This window comes from Hevea brasiliensis, chromosome 11, assembly GCF_030052815.1.
Source record: "Hevea brasiliensis isolate MT/VB/25A 57/8 chromosome 11, ASM3005281v1, whole genome shotgun sequence".
In the NCBI taxonomy this organism is placed as follows: Eukaryota; Viridiplantae; Streptophyta; class Magnoliopsida; order Malpighiales; family Euphorbiaceae; genus Hevea; species Hevea brasiliensis.
In genome coordinates this window covers 3578858-3591367 of record NC_079503.1, presented here as the reverse complement: position 1 = coordinate 3591367, position 12510 = coordinate 3578858, and the positions used below count along the sequence as shown (strand labels likewise).

Below are 12510 nucleotides of genomic sequence, written 5' to 3'. Positions count from 1 at the left end.
AAAATCTGATGGCACGTGCATATGCTGCCTTTTCAAATAATTCTCACGTGACTTTGATTTGTGCTAACCCTTTTGTTGGGAAAAAACCACGACAGGTCGTTTGTAGATTCTACTGACTTCATATCTTTATTAAATTTTATTAAAATACAGATATTTAAAATTTAAGATTTATTTGAGTTTTTAACGTAAATGGTGTCATTTAAAAATTATATTTTTATTTTTATTTTTATTTTATTTAAATTTAAAATATAAATATATAATATTCAAACAAAGTTAAAAAAAAAAAATTCTTAATTCAAGCTTTTTGTTCTAATTTATAATTAAGAGTGGGTGAAAAATTGGCACGCAAGTTTCAAGATGATAGGAAGAATATAAGAATTTGGGGAGACACGGGCTCAATACATGAATATATGGAATTTTGGTGATTGGGTAGGAGCATCTAGTCTAACATACCATCTTATTATGTTGCTCTAACGATGAGCATGTGAGTGTGTGGGCGTAAATTTGGTTCAATTCCAGGAAGTTGGTGCAGTTTGATTACTGGATTGCTACATTGAAAGATGCCGTAATAGCTATGAAAAAAGTATAAATTATAATTATACTGATAAAGTTAGTATTAAAATGAGAAACAATAAAAGTAGTTAATACTTATGCTCCATAAATAGAATTAGATAATGAGAGTAAACAAAGGTTTTTGGAATATATGGATGATCTAATGCAAAGCATACCAAATGAAGAAAATGTTTTCATCGATGGAGATTTGAATGGATATGTAGGAAGTGATAGACAAGGTTATGAGAATGTTCATGAAGGTTTTGGTTTTGTTAGCCGAGATGAAGAGGGAAAAAGTATCATGGATTTTGCTATGGCGTACGATCTAATACAAACATATACCTACTTTATAAAAAGGGAGTCACATTTAGTGACTTTCAAAAATAGGTAACATAGAAGCCAAATCGATTTCCTCTTAATCAGAAAGACAGATAGAGCTCTTTGCAAGGTCATTTCGGGAGTGGCTTTAACAAGTCAACTTCAGTTAGTGGTCTTTGATGTTAAGTTTATGAACAATTCAAGTAAGTTTAGAAGAAATATTATAGCTCGAACAAAGTGGTTGGAGTTCAAATGAGTAAAGCAAGTGAAATTTAAAAATGAGCTTCTCGAGTTCGAAGCATTAAAGCTGGATGTAGAGGTCAATGGTATGTGGATACAAATGGCATCAAAAATTAGAAAAGTAGCTAGAAAAGTACTTAGAGAGTCTAGAGGACATGGATCACTCTTAAAAGAGAGATGGTAGTGGAATGGAGAAGTACAAAAGGCAATGAAAAGAAAGAGGGAATGGTATAAGAAATTATCTAAGTGTGATAATAATGAAGTGCACGAACAGTATAAGATAGCAAAGAAAAAGACAAAAAATGCAGTTAGTTAAGTAAGAACGCAAGCCTTTGAAAAATTATATGAGAAACTTGAAACTAAAGAAGAGGAGAAAGATATTTATAGATTAGCAAGGAAGAGAGAAAATAAATGTCAAGATCTCAATCAAGTTAGGTATATTAAGAATAAAGAAGGAAAAATATTAGTGAAAGATGAGAACATTAAATAAAGATGGATAAATTATTTTAATGATTTCTTTAATAATAGTCAAAGTGGTAATAACATGAATATAGACTACAGACCAATAGAAAATAATGTGAATTATATTATAAGGATTAGATATTCAGAAGTAAATGAAGTACTTAAGATAATGAAAGTGAGTAAAGCTTGTTGATCCAATGGAATACCAATTGAAGTGTATAAGTGTTTGAAAGATATGAGAGTGGTATAGTTAACTTAATTATTTAATAAGATTCTAAACTCAAATAAAAAAACACTTGATGAATGGAAGAGGAGTATTTTAGTATCTATTTTTAAAAATAAGGGAGACATACAGAGTTGCTCCAACTATAGGGGAATTAAACTCATGAGTCATACTATGAAGTTGTGGGAGAGAGTTATGAAACGTCTACTACTTCATGACACTTCTATCTCTCCCAATCAATTTGGCTTCATGCCTGGTTGTTTAACTATGGAAGTGATTTTTCTCATTAGAAGCTTGATAGAGAAATATAGAGATGTGAAAAAAGATCTACACATAATTTTTATCGATTTAGAGAAAGCTTATGATAGTGTTCCAAGAGATGTATTTATGGAGAGTGTTATAACAGAAGAGGATATCTAATAGGTAAATACAATTGTTAAAAGATATGTATGAAGAAGCAACTACTATTGTGCGCACAGTGGGAGGGGACACAAAAGATTTTCCTATCTCAGTTGGATTACACTAAGGTTTAGCTATAAGCTCTTACATTTTTACATTAGTTCTAGATGAATTAACGAAACATATATAAGAGAGTATCCCTAGGTGCATGATGTTTGCGGATGATATAGTTTTGATAAATAGAGCGCGAGAATGAGCCAATAGAAAGCTAGAGTTTTGGAGAAGTACTCTAGAGTTGAAGAGCTTTAAGTTAAGTAGAACGAAGATAGAATACATGCATTGCAAGTTAAGTGAAGGCCGAACTGATTATCAGGAAGGAGTTAGTTTGGATGGAGTAGTATTGCCCAAAAGTAATCACTTTAAATATCTTGGCTCAATCCTTCAAGTAGATAGGGGATGTGAGGAGGATGTTAGTCATAGGATTAAAACTGGATGGTTGAAGTGGAGACGTAACACGAGAGTTTTATGTGATCGCAAAATTCACAATAAGTTGAAAGGAAAAATTTCAGTCATACAACTGGCCATATTATATGTTAATGAGTGTTGGGCAATGAAAAATTCGTATGTGTCTAAGATAAAAGTTACGGAGATGAGAATGTTAAGATGGATAAGTGGTCATACTAGACTAGATAAAGTCCGTAATGAGAATATTAGAGAAAAGATAAGAGTGGTGTCAATTGAGGATAAGTGAAGAGAAGAGAGATTGAGGTGTTTTATTCATGTAAAGCGTAGATATACGGAGGTTCCAGTTAGACGAGTAGAGCATATTGGTTAGAGGATAGAAAAAAAAGAAGGAGTAGACCTAAACTGACTTGGAATAGAGTAGAGTGGAGAAAGAGAATCGTTTAGAGGATTTAACCCAAAATCGTTTAGAGTGGAGAAAGAAAATCTATATAGCAGACCCTAATAAATTTTAAGGATAAAAGCTTAGTTGAGTTATGGCTTTCCAAGTGTCTTGGCTTGAATGTGATAATAATGGTGGTGGATTTTTTAGAGATTGAACATAAGAAGCTACTGTGTTAAAAGCAAGACTATTGCCGAGATAATAAGAAATAACTGGGCGTTCAAAGGTTGAGGATTTGGGGTAGCCAAGAAGAAGATGGTGGAAGGAGTCCATGGGTATGGCTGGCAGATATTTGTGGCCCGTCCACTTAGAAAAATGTATTAGGTTTTCTGAAAAAAATGTTAAAGAAAGATAATGGAGCACTAAAAAATTAATTTTTAAGTTTGAAAAATAATTTTAAATTGTTTCGTATTTTTTTTAAATATATTTATTTAATAGAATACAGTGATTTTTCTGTAATTAAATCATGATTAAAATTAAATAATTAAATAGAAAATATTTATTTATAATAATGAAATTAATTATATTATTTAAAATAAATAAATAACATATTAAAAATTTCAATAGTGAAATGATTTTTTAAATATATTATGTAATAATTTATTTTTTAAGTATAAAATATATGAACACTTCTTTAAATTTTTTGAATTGAAAAATTTTTATTTTTGACATATTTTTCATAAAAATAAAAATAAAAAATAAAAACCAGAAAACTGGCTTCTTACAGAATTCCCATTTCAAATTTTCTAAAGCCCAACAAGTAGAAACTAGGACCATTTATGAGACCAAACGCTCTCAAACATCTACCTACGCGAAATCGATTCGCAGAGAGAATCAAACAGCAAATTCATCTTGAAAGTTCTTTTGCTGTTTCTCGTCAATACCAACCAAGAGCATTCTTCAATGGACGGTAACATCCAACCACCGACGGAATCGAATCCCGAGACTGATGATCAAACTATCGAAATCGATCCTTCAAGCACGGTTCTCGATCTCACCAGCTTCCAGCTCCACAATCTCGACTCAGTCGAGTTATCTCAGGGTCTTACTGAGTTGGATTTGACCGCGAATCGCTTATCGAGTCTCGACCCTAGAATTGCGTTTCTCTCGAACCTGAAAAAGATCTCTTTTCGACAAAACCTCATCGATGACGCTGCCATCGAGCCCTTCTCCGGCTGGGAAGCGTTATCAGGCCTCGAGGTAACTTAGTATTACCTTGTTGTTTGTTTCTGATTCAGTTTGGTTGCTGAGAAAATGCAGGAAGAAAAGACTATTTTGGATTTCATATTTTTAACACCTTCCCCTACCCGTTCCAAAAAAAAAAAGAAAACAATTGAATAAAAATGCGTAAATCTATATTCTTAATCATTTTCAATTCAACTTGAATTGGTTGAATTAATATGTTTTTACCAAATTAAACGGTTTATTGCGAGGACTTATATTTATATTGGCTTGTCTTGTTAAAAGTTTCCATCTTTTATATTATTTTGCTTTGGTTGATTTTATGCTTACTTTGTATTATATGCATGGTTGCCCAGAAACTATACTACATACGTGTTTGTGTGGCCTTTGGCCTTTGATTAATTTTTGGATAGTAGAGAAAACTGATTCTAGACTCTATTCCAAAGATTGCAGATGGGTAATATGATGTGTTTTTTTGCAGGAACTGGTGCTGAGGGATAATAAACTTACGAAAATACCTGATGTTAGCATATTCAAGAGTCTCTTGGTTTTTGATGTTTCTTTCAATGAAATCGGGTCCTTGCATGGATTGTCCAACGTCTCCAATACTCTGAAGGAACTCTATGTATCAAAAAATGAAGTTACTAAGATGGAGGAGATTGACCATCTTTATCAGTTGCAAATTCTGGAACTTGGTTCCAACAGATTAAGGGTCAGCAGTCCAATGTGTTACAAATTGGGGGCACAAGCTTCTTTCTGTCCAATTGTCTACTTCTCTTGTTTGGTTGCCAACAGCCAAGTGTCCTATTACAATTGTCCACATCTTTCTGTCGTATTATTTGTTTGCACGTGGTTATGTGAGACACGCATACACATGCTATACCCTCATGCAATTGTGTCTATGCCAATGGAAAAGTGGGAGATAAATGAATCACATATGGATTTATAGTTTTGGAATTAGAATTTTGTTGGAGAATGGTCTTAATCCAAGAGCAATTACTTTGGTGTTTCAGGTAATGGAGAATCTGCATAATTTAACAAACTTACAGGAGCTGTGGCTGGGACGGAATCGTGTCAAAACAGTTAATCTATGTGGTCTGAAATGCATCAAGAAGCTTAGCTTGCAAAGCAATCGTTTAACATCTATGAAAGGATTTGAGGTATTTTGGAAAATTGTGCTCTTCGTAGCAAGAAAAACTCTCTTGGTTTTTTGTCACATAGAAATTTCAATCTAAATGGGGGTTTTCCACTTTTCCCCATTCTCTTTTCCATTTTATGAACTGCAGGAATGCGTTGCTTTAGAAGAACTTTATTTGAGTCATAATGGTATCACCAAAATGGAAGGCCTATCAACCTTGGTCAACCTCAGTGTATTGGATGTATCATCTAACAAGCTAACTTCAATTGATGACATTCAGAACCTGACCCGGTACATATAGTCCTTGCACTTTTGGGATTATGACTCTCTGCAAAATTATTTTTCACTTCTTGACCTTACCTCTGTTGACAGGTTAGAAGATCTATGGCTTAATGACAACCAAATAGAATCACTTGAACGCATTGCTGAGGCCATTGCTGGTTCCAGACAGAAATTAACCACAATCTACTTCGAAAATAATCCATGTGTATGAAATCTGCAATTTCAAGAACCCAAATTGTTCAGAGCCTCACTATTGCATTATGCCCACATTCTAAACCATAGCTTATTTATCATTTCCATGATTATTAATACATTAGGGATTTTTCATCTTGCTTATTGTGTTCTTTTACTGGCAATCATACTCAAATAGTGAAAGCAATATAACCTGATCTTGTTTATCATAAATATTTATTGAAGGTCATAACATGCAAAAGCTTGATAGCAATGTTCTATAATGGTTCCTCTGATGGAATTCTCGTTTAGTTTCATGCTTGTCACCTGAATAATACTTTGTTCGATGTCTGAAATCCTGAACCCTGTTTCAAGCCTGTTAATTTTCCTGGATCCTGGATTTTTTTTAACATTTCTTTTGATATATATCGTTAGACAGCACATATATGATAATAGAGTAATTTGCAGACTTTTATATTGGTGATTGTGTATATTCATGTGTGTGTTTGGTAAATTCACACTTAGTAGAGCCTACAAAAAACATGTGAGACCAGCTGGGTGTTCTAATCATTTCTCTTTGGGCAATTTTGTCAAAGGGAGGGAAAAAATTTTAGTTATCCCATAGAACTAGAAATCCTTGCATTGAGGCATCAGACATTGAAACCTTCTTGTGTCCTGTTTTCTGATAAAAGCATGTCCATAATCTGCACTAAATGCTGGTCCACAGAAATGAGTACTTTTTCTTTCCTTGCATATTATTGATCGCATAGATCAACAAAGGTTAATACTTTTTCTTTAGTTGCATATAATTGATATCTTAGTTTGGTGTCAATTGAAAGGAAGAATCTGAAGTCGTGATGGTTTCTCTTAATTTGTCTGCCTTTATCACTCATAGGAAATATCGATTTCAATAAACTAAACTAAAACACTTGTATTCTATGGCAGTACTCATTCACTTCAATTAATGATAAAAATCATACATATTGTTTGATGTGCTAACATGTTTATTCAATTGCTTGAAAATGGAAAACTATTTTACTCATGCACTTCAAATGATGATAATAATCATGATAATGTTTTGATGTTGTTATTGTTGCTTTGGAGCTTTCCTATCTTTGATTCTCCTTTTATTGCAGGCAAGATCTCCAAACTATGCTGTCACTCTCAGACAGATTTTTCCTAACATTCAGCAAATTGATTCCAATGTATTTGCTTAGAAGTTCATTGTTCCAAGTTTCTTTTGTCAGGACAGTAGTATCCAGGAAGTTGAAACTCTCCACTAGTGGTACTTCCTAGTCGTGTTCCTTTTCTCGTTGATTGAACTAACAGAACATTGCCTTTAATGTGTTCTCACCAAACTGTTATGCAGATCAAATTGTGGTAGGAGACTGTAAGTCCACCATTGATACAAAAAGCTATCTATTGGCTTCAACTGGGGATGCAAGTTGCAAGTTTTCAACAGCCCTAAGGAATTAATTTGAATTGTGCTGCTGTTCTGCAATGCATTTATGAACTACAATTTTTCAACTCTCCTACATCTATCGATCTTCAACCAACTTTTGTTTTTTCTTCTTCAAAGTAATATTTCAAATATGAATCTCAGGTTTTTTTTGTTTCCCATTATTGTTAACTTTAGATATCTGAGCAGTTGAGTTTAGGTTGGAGTGTGAAAACTTTTAATTTCATTTTGTGATGTTCTTTTTGTAAGTTTGTTTTTTCTTCCTGGGATTGTTGTTTTAATGACATACATTTAAATATTTAATCTGCAATCGAGTCGATGTTTCGGAGTTTCAGTAGCCTCTGCACTGCATTTATATCAATATACAACGCCATATCATGTACTCAAAAAATTTGTGCAACGGTGATACTTCTATCATGTTACGCAGACCAAAGCCCCCGAAAATTGTTGTATGAAATTAAGGGCAGAAAATATTTTTAAAAAAAATGTCTTTTTAGTAAATAGAAAATATTTTTCTAAATGTAATTTTTAAGGAAATTAATTTTTTTTAAAATAATTTTTTTCTGAATTTTAATAATATTATTAAAATAATAAAATACTTATACAGATATCATATAAATTATAAATTATCAAACAATAAAAAATATTTTTTAAATATTTTCTTATAAAATAATTTTCATGGAAATCCTTTTCGGGGGCTAGTCCAAGGTTTGATTTGTTGGCCCCTGCAAATATATACAGTAAAAATAATTTGCAGTTGTTCAAGGTCAAGGGAAGTAGTCAAATCTTCTTACGCTCAGTTAGCTGCTATGGAAATGGGCATAACGGCAGAACCCTGCAAGGGAACTAGGAAGAAAATTTTCAAATAGATGACAAACTAAGAGTTAGCTTCAAATATGAACATAGGAATTATTAGAGCCATTGGGTGAATATTTTATGAAAAGAACGCCATTTTTAATGGCATAAAGGAGCATGCACATTTTCTTCCTGAATTGTAATCTTCTGTTGATTGTTTTGCCAATAGTGCTTATCCTCCGTCCAGTTAATTGCAGAACCCAGAAAGGAGTTTCAAGTCAACTGATTCAGGCGTTCCACTTTCAGCGCACCCAATGGCCAAATCCAGTTAAGCTAACGTGAGCTTTTTCACCGCCAAAGCAATTTCAGATTCTTTTGGACTGAGAATGATTAAACCCCCACTGATTGCCAAGAAAATTCTCATCCAAGTAATGGGTCAACAGTAAACCAGCCATAGGGTAGGTGATATCATCAATCAAATTGCATGTTTAATCAAGGCTCAGTTCATTAAAAAAATAGGGGACCAAATAATCAAAGCTGCATGGAATTCAGATAGTAACCCAGTCTAATGCAACTCCATAAACAGTAATATATCCACTCAAGTCCCAAATATCAAAAGTATCCTAGCATAAAAACACAGCCAAATATAAAAGGGTCAATAACTTACATATAGAGAATTTCTTTTGTAAATTTTATTTTATTAATAATTATCATTAAATAAATTGATAAAATCTAATCTAATAGTGAAAGATCAAGCAGATAAAGTCAATTAAAATCAAAGTCATAACAGAAAGCCCCACTTACAAAACAAGTGCAAGAGGGATTAATCCATTCCAATTCTAGAGGCAATAAACACAAAGCACAAGTATCTTCACATCGAAAATGCTTCAGGTAATACATCATAGAAGGAAAAAAAAGGACAACGGTACATTGTAGAGGGGGGAAAAGACAACTTGAAGACAGAATATCTAGCGGCCCCTCTCAAATCCAATGCGAGTTCTACCTGAGCCTCCTTCATATCCATCTCGCATGGAAGAACCAGCACTGGCTCTCAAAGTTCCACCAGTACCGACTTTATCCATAGCTTTCTTACCTTTCTTTACTTCTGTCAAGAACTGATCCAGACCAAATGGATCAGCTTCTTCTGCATCCTTTTCAAATTCAACTGGCCTGTCTCGTGGACCAGTTTTCTCAGAAGTACCAGCAAAAGCCTTGTCAGGTTTAAACCTTTCTGTCTTCAAGATCTTATCTAACTGCTCCTCAGCACCACCATACACATCCGCATCAACATCCTTCTTAGGCCTATACAGAGTAGAAAGTGTAGGCTGAGCTGTAAAGAGGCCTTTGTCATACACATTATACTGATCATCTGTTGCAAACCCAGAGTCCATCCCTTTCTCTTGGTTGAACAACCTCTGGTCATACATGACCTCTCCTCTGCCAGCACCAGTTGAAGCCATACCAAGAGCAACCTTCTCACTGATGTCACGATCTCTATCTCTTGTAATTTTGCTTTTCTTACCCATGGCAGCATCTTTTGCTTCCAACCTTCTTTCCCTCTCCCTCTCCCGACGTCGCTCCTCACGGATTTTCTCCCGTTGCAGCCGCTCTTCCCTTTCCTCTCTTGTCTCCTTGTGAATATCCCTCTCCCTTTCTTTCACACGCTCATAATCCCCGATCATATCAACATCATCCATTGCACTCTTATCAGATGGAATTGGAGCAGATGCCGGTGGTGCAGCACCAGTTCTTTCAGAACGGGCTTTCTGAGCTAATGCCCGCAGTTCCTGCTCCTTCCTTTCCTTTTCTTTCATCATCATCTCCTTTTGAACCTTTGATCTCATAGCAACAGCTTCTCTTGCTTTCTGCTCTGCAACATAGAGCGCCTCTGATAGCTTTGCAAAATTATCATTAATCTGAACATCCTGCAGACCTCTTCCATCAGCTGCTAGACGCTTATCAAGAGGAATTGTGTAACCCTTAGGGTTCTTCCAATTTGAGATACAAGGAGGGATTTTCCAATCCTGTTGATCTTTCACAGTCACAGGCCTAGGTGGGGAGTGCATGACTGGCACAGGTGGGGATCCAGAAGCCTTGGGAACCCTCTTATGCTTGAACTTTGGCGGCTCAAGTGGGTCCACTGGCATCTCCACCATTCTGATGATTCTTTCTTTTGCCCCTGAATTGAAGGCTGCTGATTGCTGCGATGGCTTATACTTAATATACTTCGACTCTGAAGACTGTTTGGGCACATTCTTTGGTTGTGCTGCACTTAATCTCACATTCACAATCTTTTCAAGTGCAGCTTTAGTTTCATGTGTTGTTTCCTCAATCTCTTTCTGCAAATCCTCATCCTCATCCGCATCTCTATCCTCATCATTCCTCAACATCTTTGGAATCAGATCCTTATGTTGAGAATAAACAATTTTCTTTGCATTCTCATTTTGCTTCACAATGGCATCATATGCCACATTGCCATGGGCATCAACAGTCAAAGGTAGAATCTTTGAACCTGGTTTTGCAGATTTATTCCTACCCATATCAAGAGGGTATTGGGCGATATGAATCTCAGGGAAAGCACCCCCATCCCCAAAATCCTCCACTCTCCGGGGAACAAAACCTTTACGCTCTAAGTAGGGAGGCACTTGTTTATGAGCGACAACAGTGGTTTGCTCTGCCTCAGATGAGCTGAAACGTTGTTTAAACCATGGATCATTTGAATGATCATAATAGGTTGATGTAGTTGACTTAACTGCAGGCAGGAGGTCCTTCAGAGCCGCCATTATCAATGGCTCCTCAAGCAACTGCAACAAAAATTGAAAGCCCTCTTTCAAGAAGCTGGCAACCTGCCAAACCAAATCCCAAAAAACCTCAGAGACTCAATCAGTACGCAGATGAACAGCAATATAACGAACCACATATAAAAAAAAAAAAAAAACCCACGACAAACAAATCGTTGGTTCTGAGACTAAAAAAACTATAATTATAATGGCAGTTGCCCTGGTTTTCCAAAGCCCTAATTGAATCGTTTCTAAGACTAAACAATCTAATCTTATAAGGTCTAGTTTTCAAAAATTCAAAAGAAATCATATAACAATAAAGCCTTTGAATCGTTTACAAGCGATAAAAATAAATCCAAAATCAAAACCTAGTCTTCATTCAAATCATGGATCAAGCAAACGATTAAAAACCCTAGATCGTAAATCAATCGCAAAACTAATAGTAACAGCTAACCTTGATGGACGGTCTGTGTGGGTAATTTCTTTGATCTCTATGTGCTTAGCCAAGCCGTACGAATTGTTGCTGTCCGTTTGAATCTGATTGAAAGGTGGGAGAAGATGAGTTTTTTGTGGCTATATAAATATCTGAATCTGCAGACCGTCGAATCCTGAATCGAGTGATTGTGAACCGGAGTCGGTGCCCCGAAAAAAATCAGGGTGGTATGTAAAACAAAATTCCGGGTTGGGGGCTAATGGAGTCGGTGACTCAATGGTCCAGTCCACAATCAAAACTGCCTTGGTAAGATGAGCTGGGCTAGATCAGGGTGGACCATTGGGCTAGCTCTTCTTCCCATAGAAATATTGCAATTTTTGAAACACCTAAATTAAGAGTGCGTACGAGTTTTTTTAAATGTATATTTAATTCAATTTTTTAAATTTATATAAAAACAAATTTAATACTTATTAAATTAATTATTTATATCATAATTTATTAAAATTTAATTAAATATTTATAATAAAGATATGAATTTATATATATTTAAATAATTATTAACTTATTCTTTTATGAATTCAAAATTTTTATAGTGATATTAATTATTTTAATTTTATTAATTAATTTTTTTATATTTAAAAAAAATTGACGTATTATTAGAAATTTGAAAAAGACTTCCAACTAGTAAATTTTAAAATAAATAAATTAATATATTCATTTACTTTTCAACTGTTTTGAACAACTAAATGAATTTTTTCATTTTTTTTAGTTTATTTTAAATATATTAATTTATTTAAAAATTGTACACATTGATTTTTATTGAATTAAATTATTATGCATGAATTATTCAAAATATGATATAAAAAGTATATTCTATTAATCATTTCAATATTTCTTTGTATAAACTTATAATTGAAATTATAAAAATACAGTTGCTTGAAATGTTAGGATTAAAAATACAATAGTCAATATATAATTTATATTTTTTCTGGCAGATAAAATGAAGGTGCGTTGGGCCTAATACGCGAATTAAGTATTGCTGACTAGTCGAGTAATAACTTTGGAGAGCTCCACCTCATCAGCGGGACCCAAAACAAGATGCCGAATCAGTCGATGACACGTGGAAAACCACGTATTTTGTGACCAATCCATATCGTTTCCCAATGAAGTCT

The 12510-nt window shown here is 34.3% G+C and overlaps 2 protein-coding genes across 2 annotated transcripts; one reads left to right on the top strand and one right to left on the bottom strand.

Moving 5' to 3' along the window:
• Positions 1–3824: 3824 nt before the first annotated feature.
• Positions 3825–7664, top strand: LOC110636376 (protein phosphatase 1 regulatory inhibitor subunit PPP1R7 homolog). Its single transcript, XM_021786049.2, has 7 exons — positions 3825–4298; positions 4762–4992; positions 5294–5440; positions 5567–5709; positions 5791–5905; positions 7008–7156; positions 7241–7664. Exons 1-6 carry the CDS (start codon positions 4002–4004, stop codon positions 7086–7088), a joined length of 1014 nt encoding a protein of 337 aa, XP_021641741.1. The 5' UTR covers positions 3825–4001; the 3' UTR covers positions 7089–7156; positions 7241–7664.
• A 1245-nt stretch (positions 7665–8909) lies between these two features.
• On the bottom strand, positions 8910–11541 carry LOC110636360 (SNW/SKI-interacting protein). The gene is made up of 2 exons (XM_021786024.2): positions 11360–11541; positions 8910–10971 (listed from the first exon to the last, which is right to left on the bottom strand). The coding sequence occupies exon 2, from the start codon at positions 10906–10908 to the stop codon at positions 9094–9096; it is 1815 nt and encodes a 604-aa protein (XP_021641716.2). The 5' UTR covers positions 10909–10971; positions 11360–11541; the 3' UTR covers positions 8910–9093.
• Positions 11542–12510: the final 969 nt, after the last annotated feature.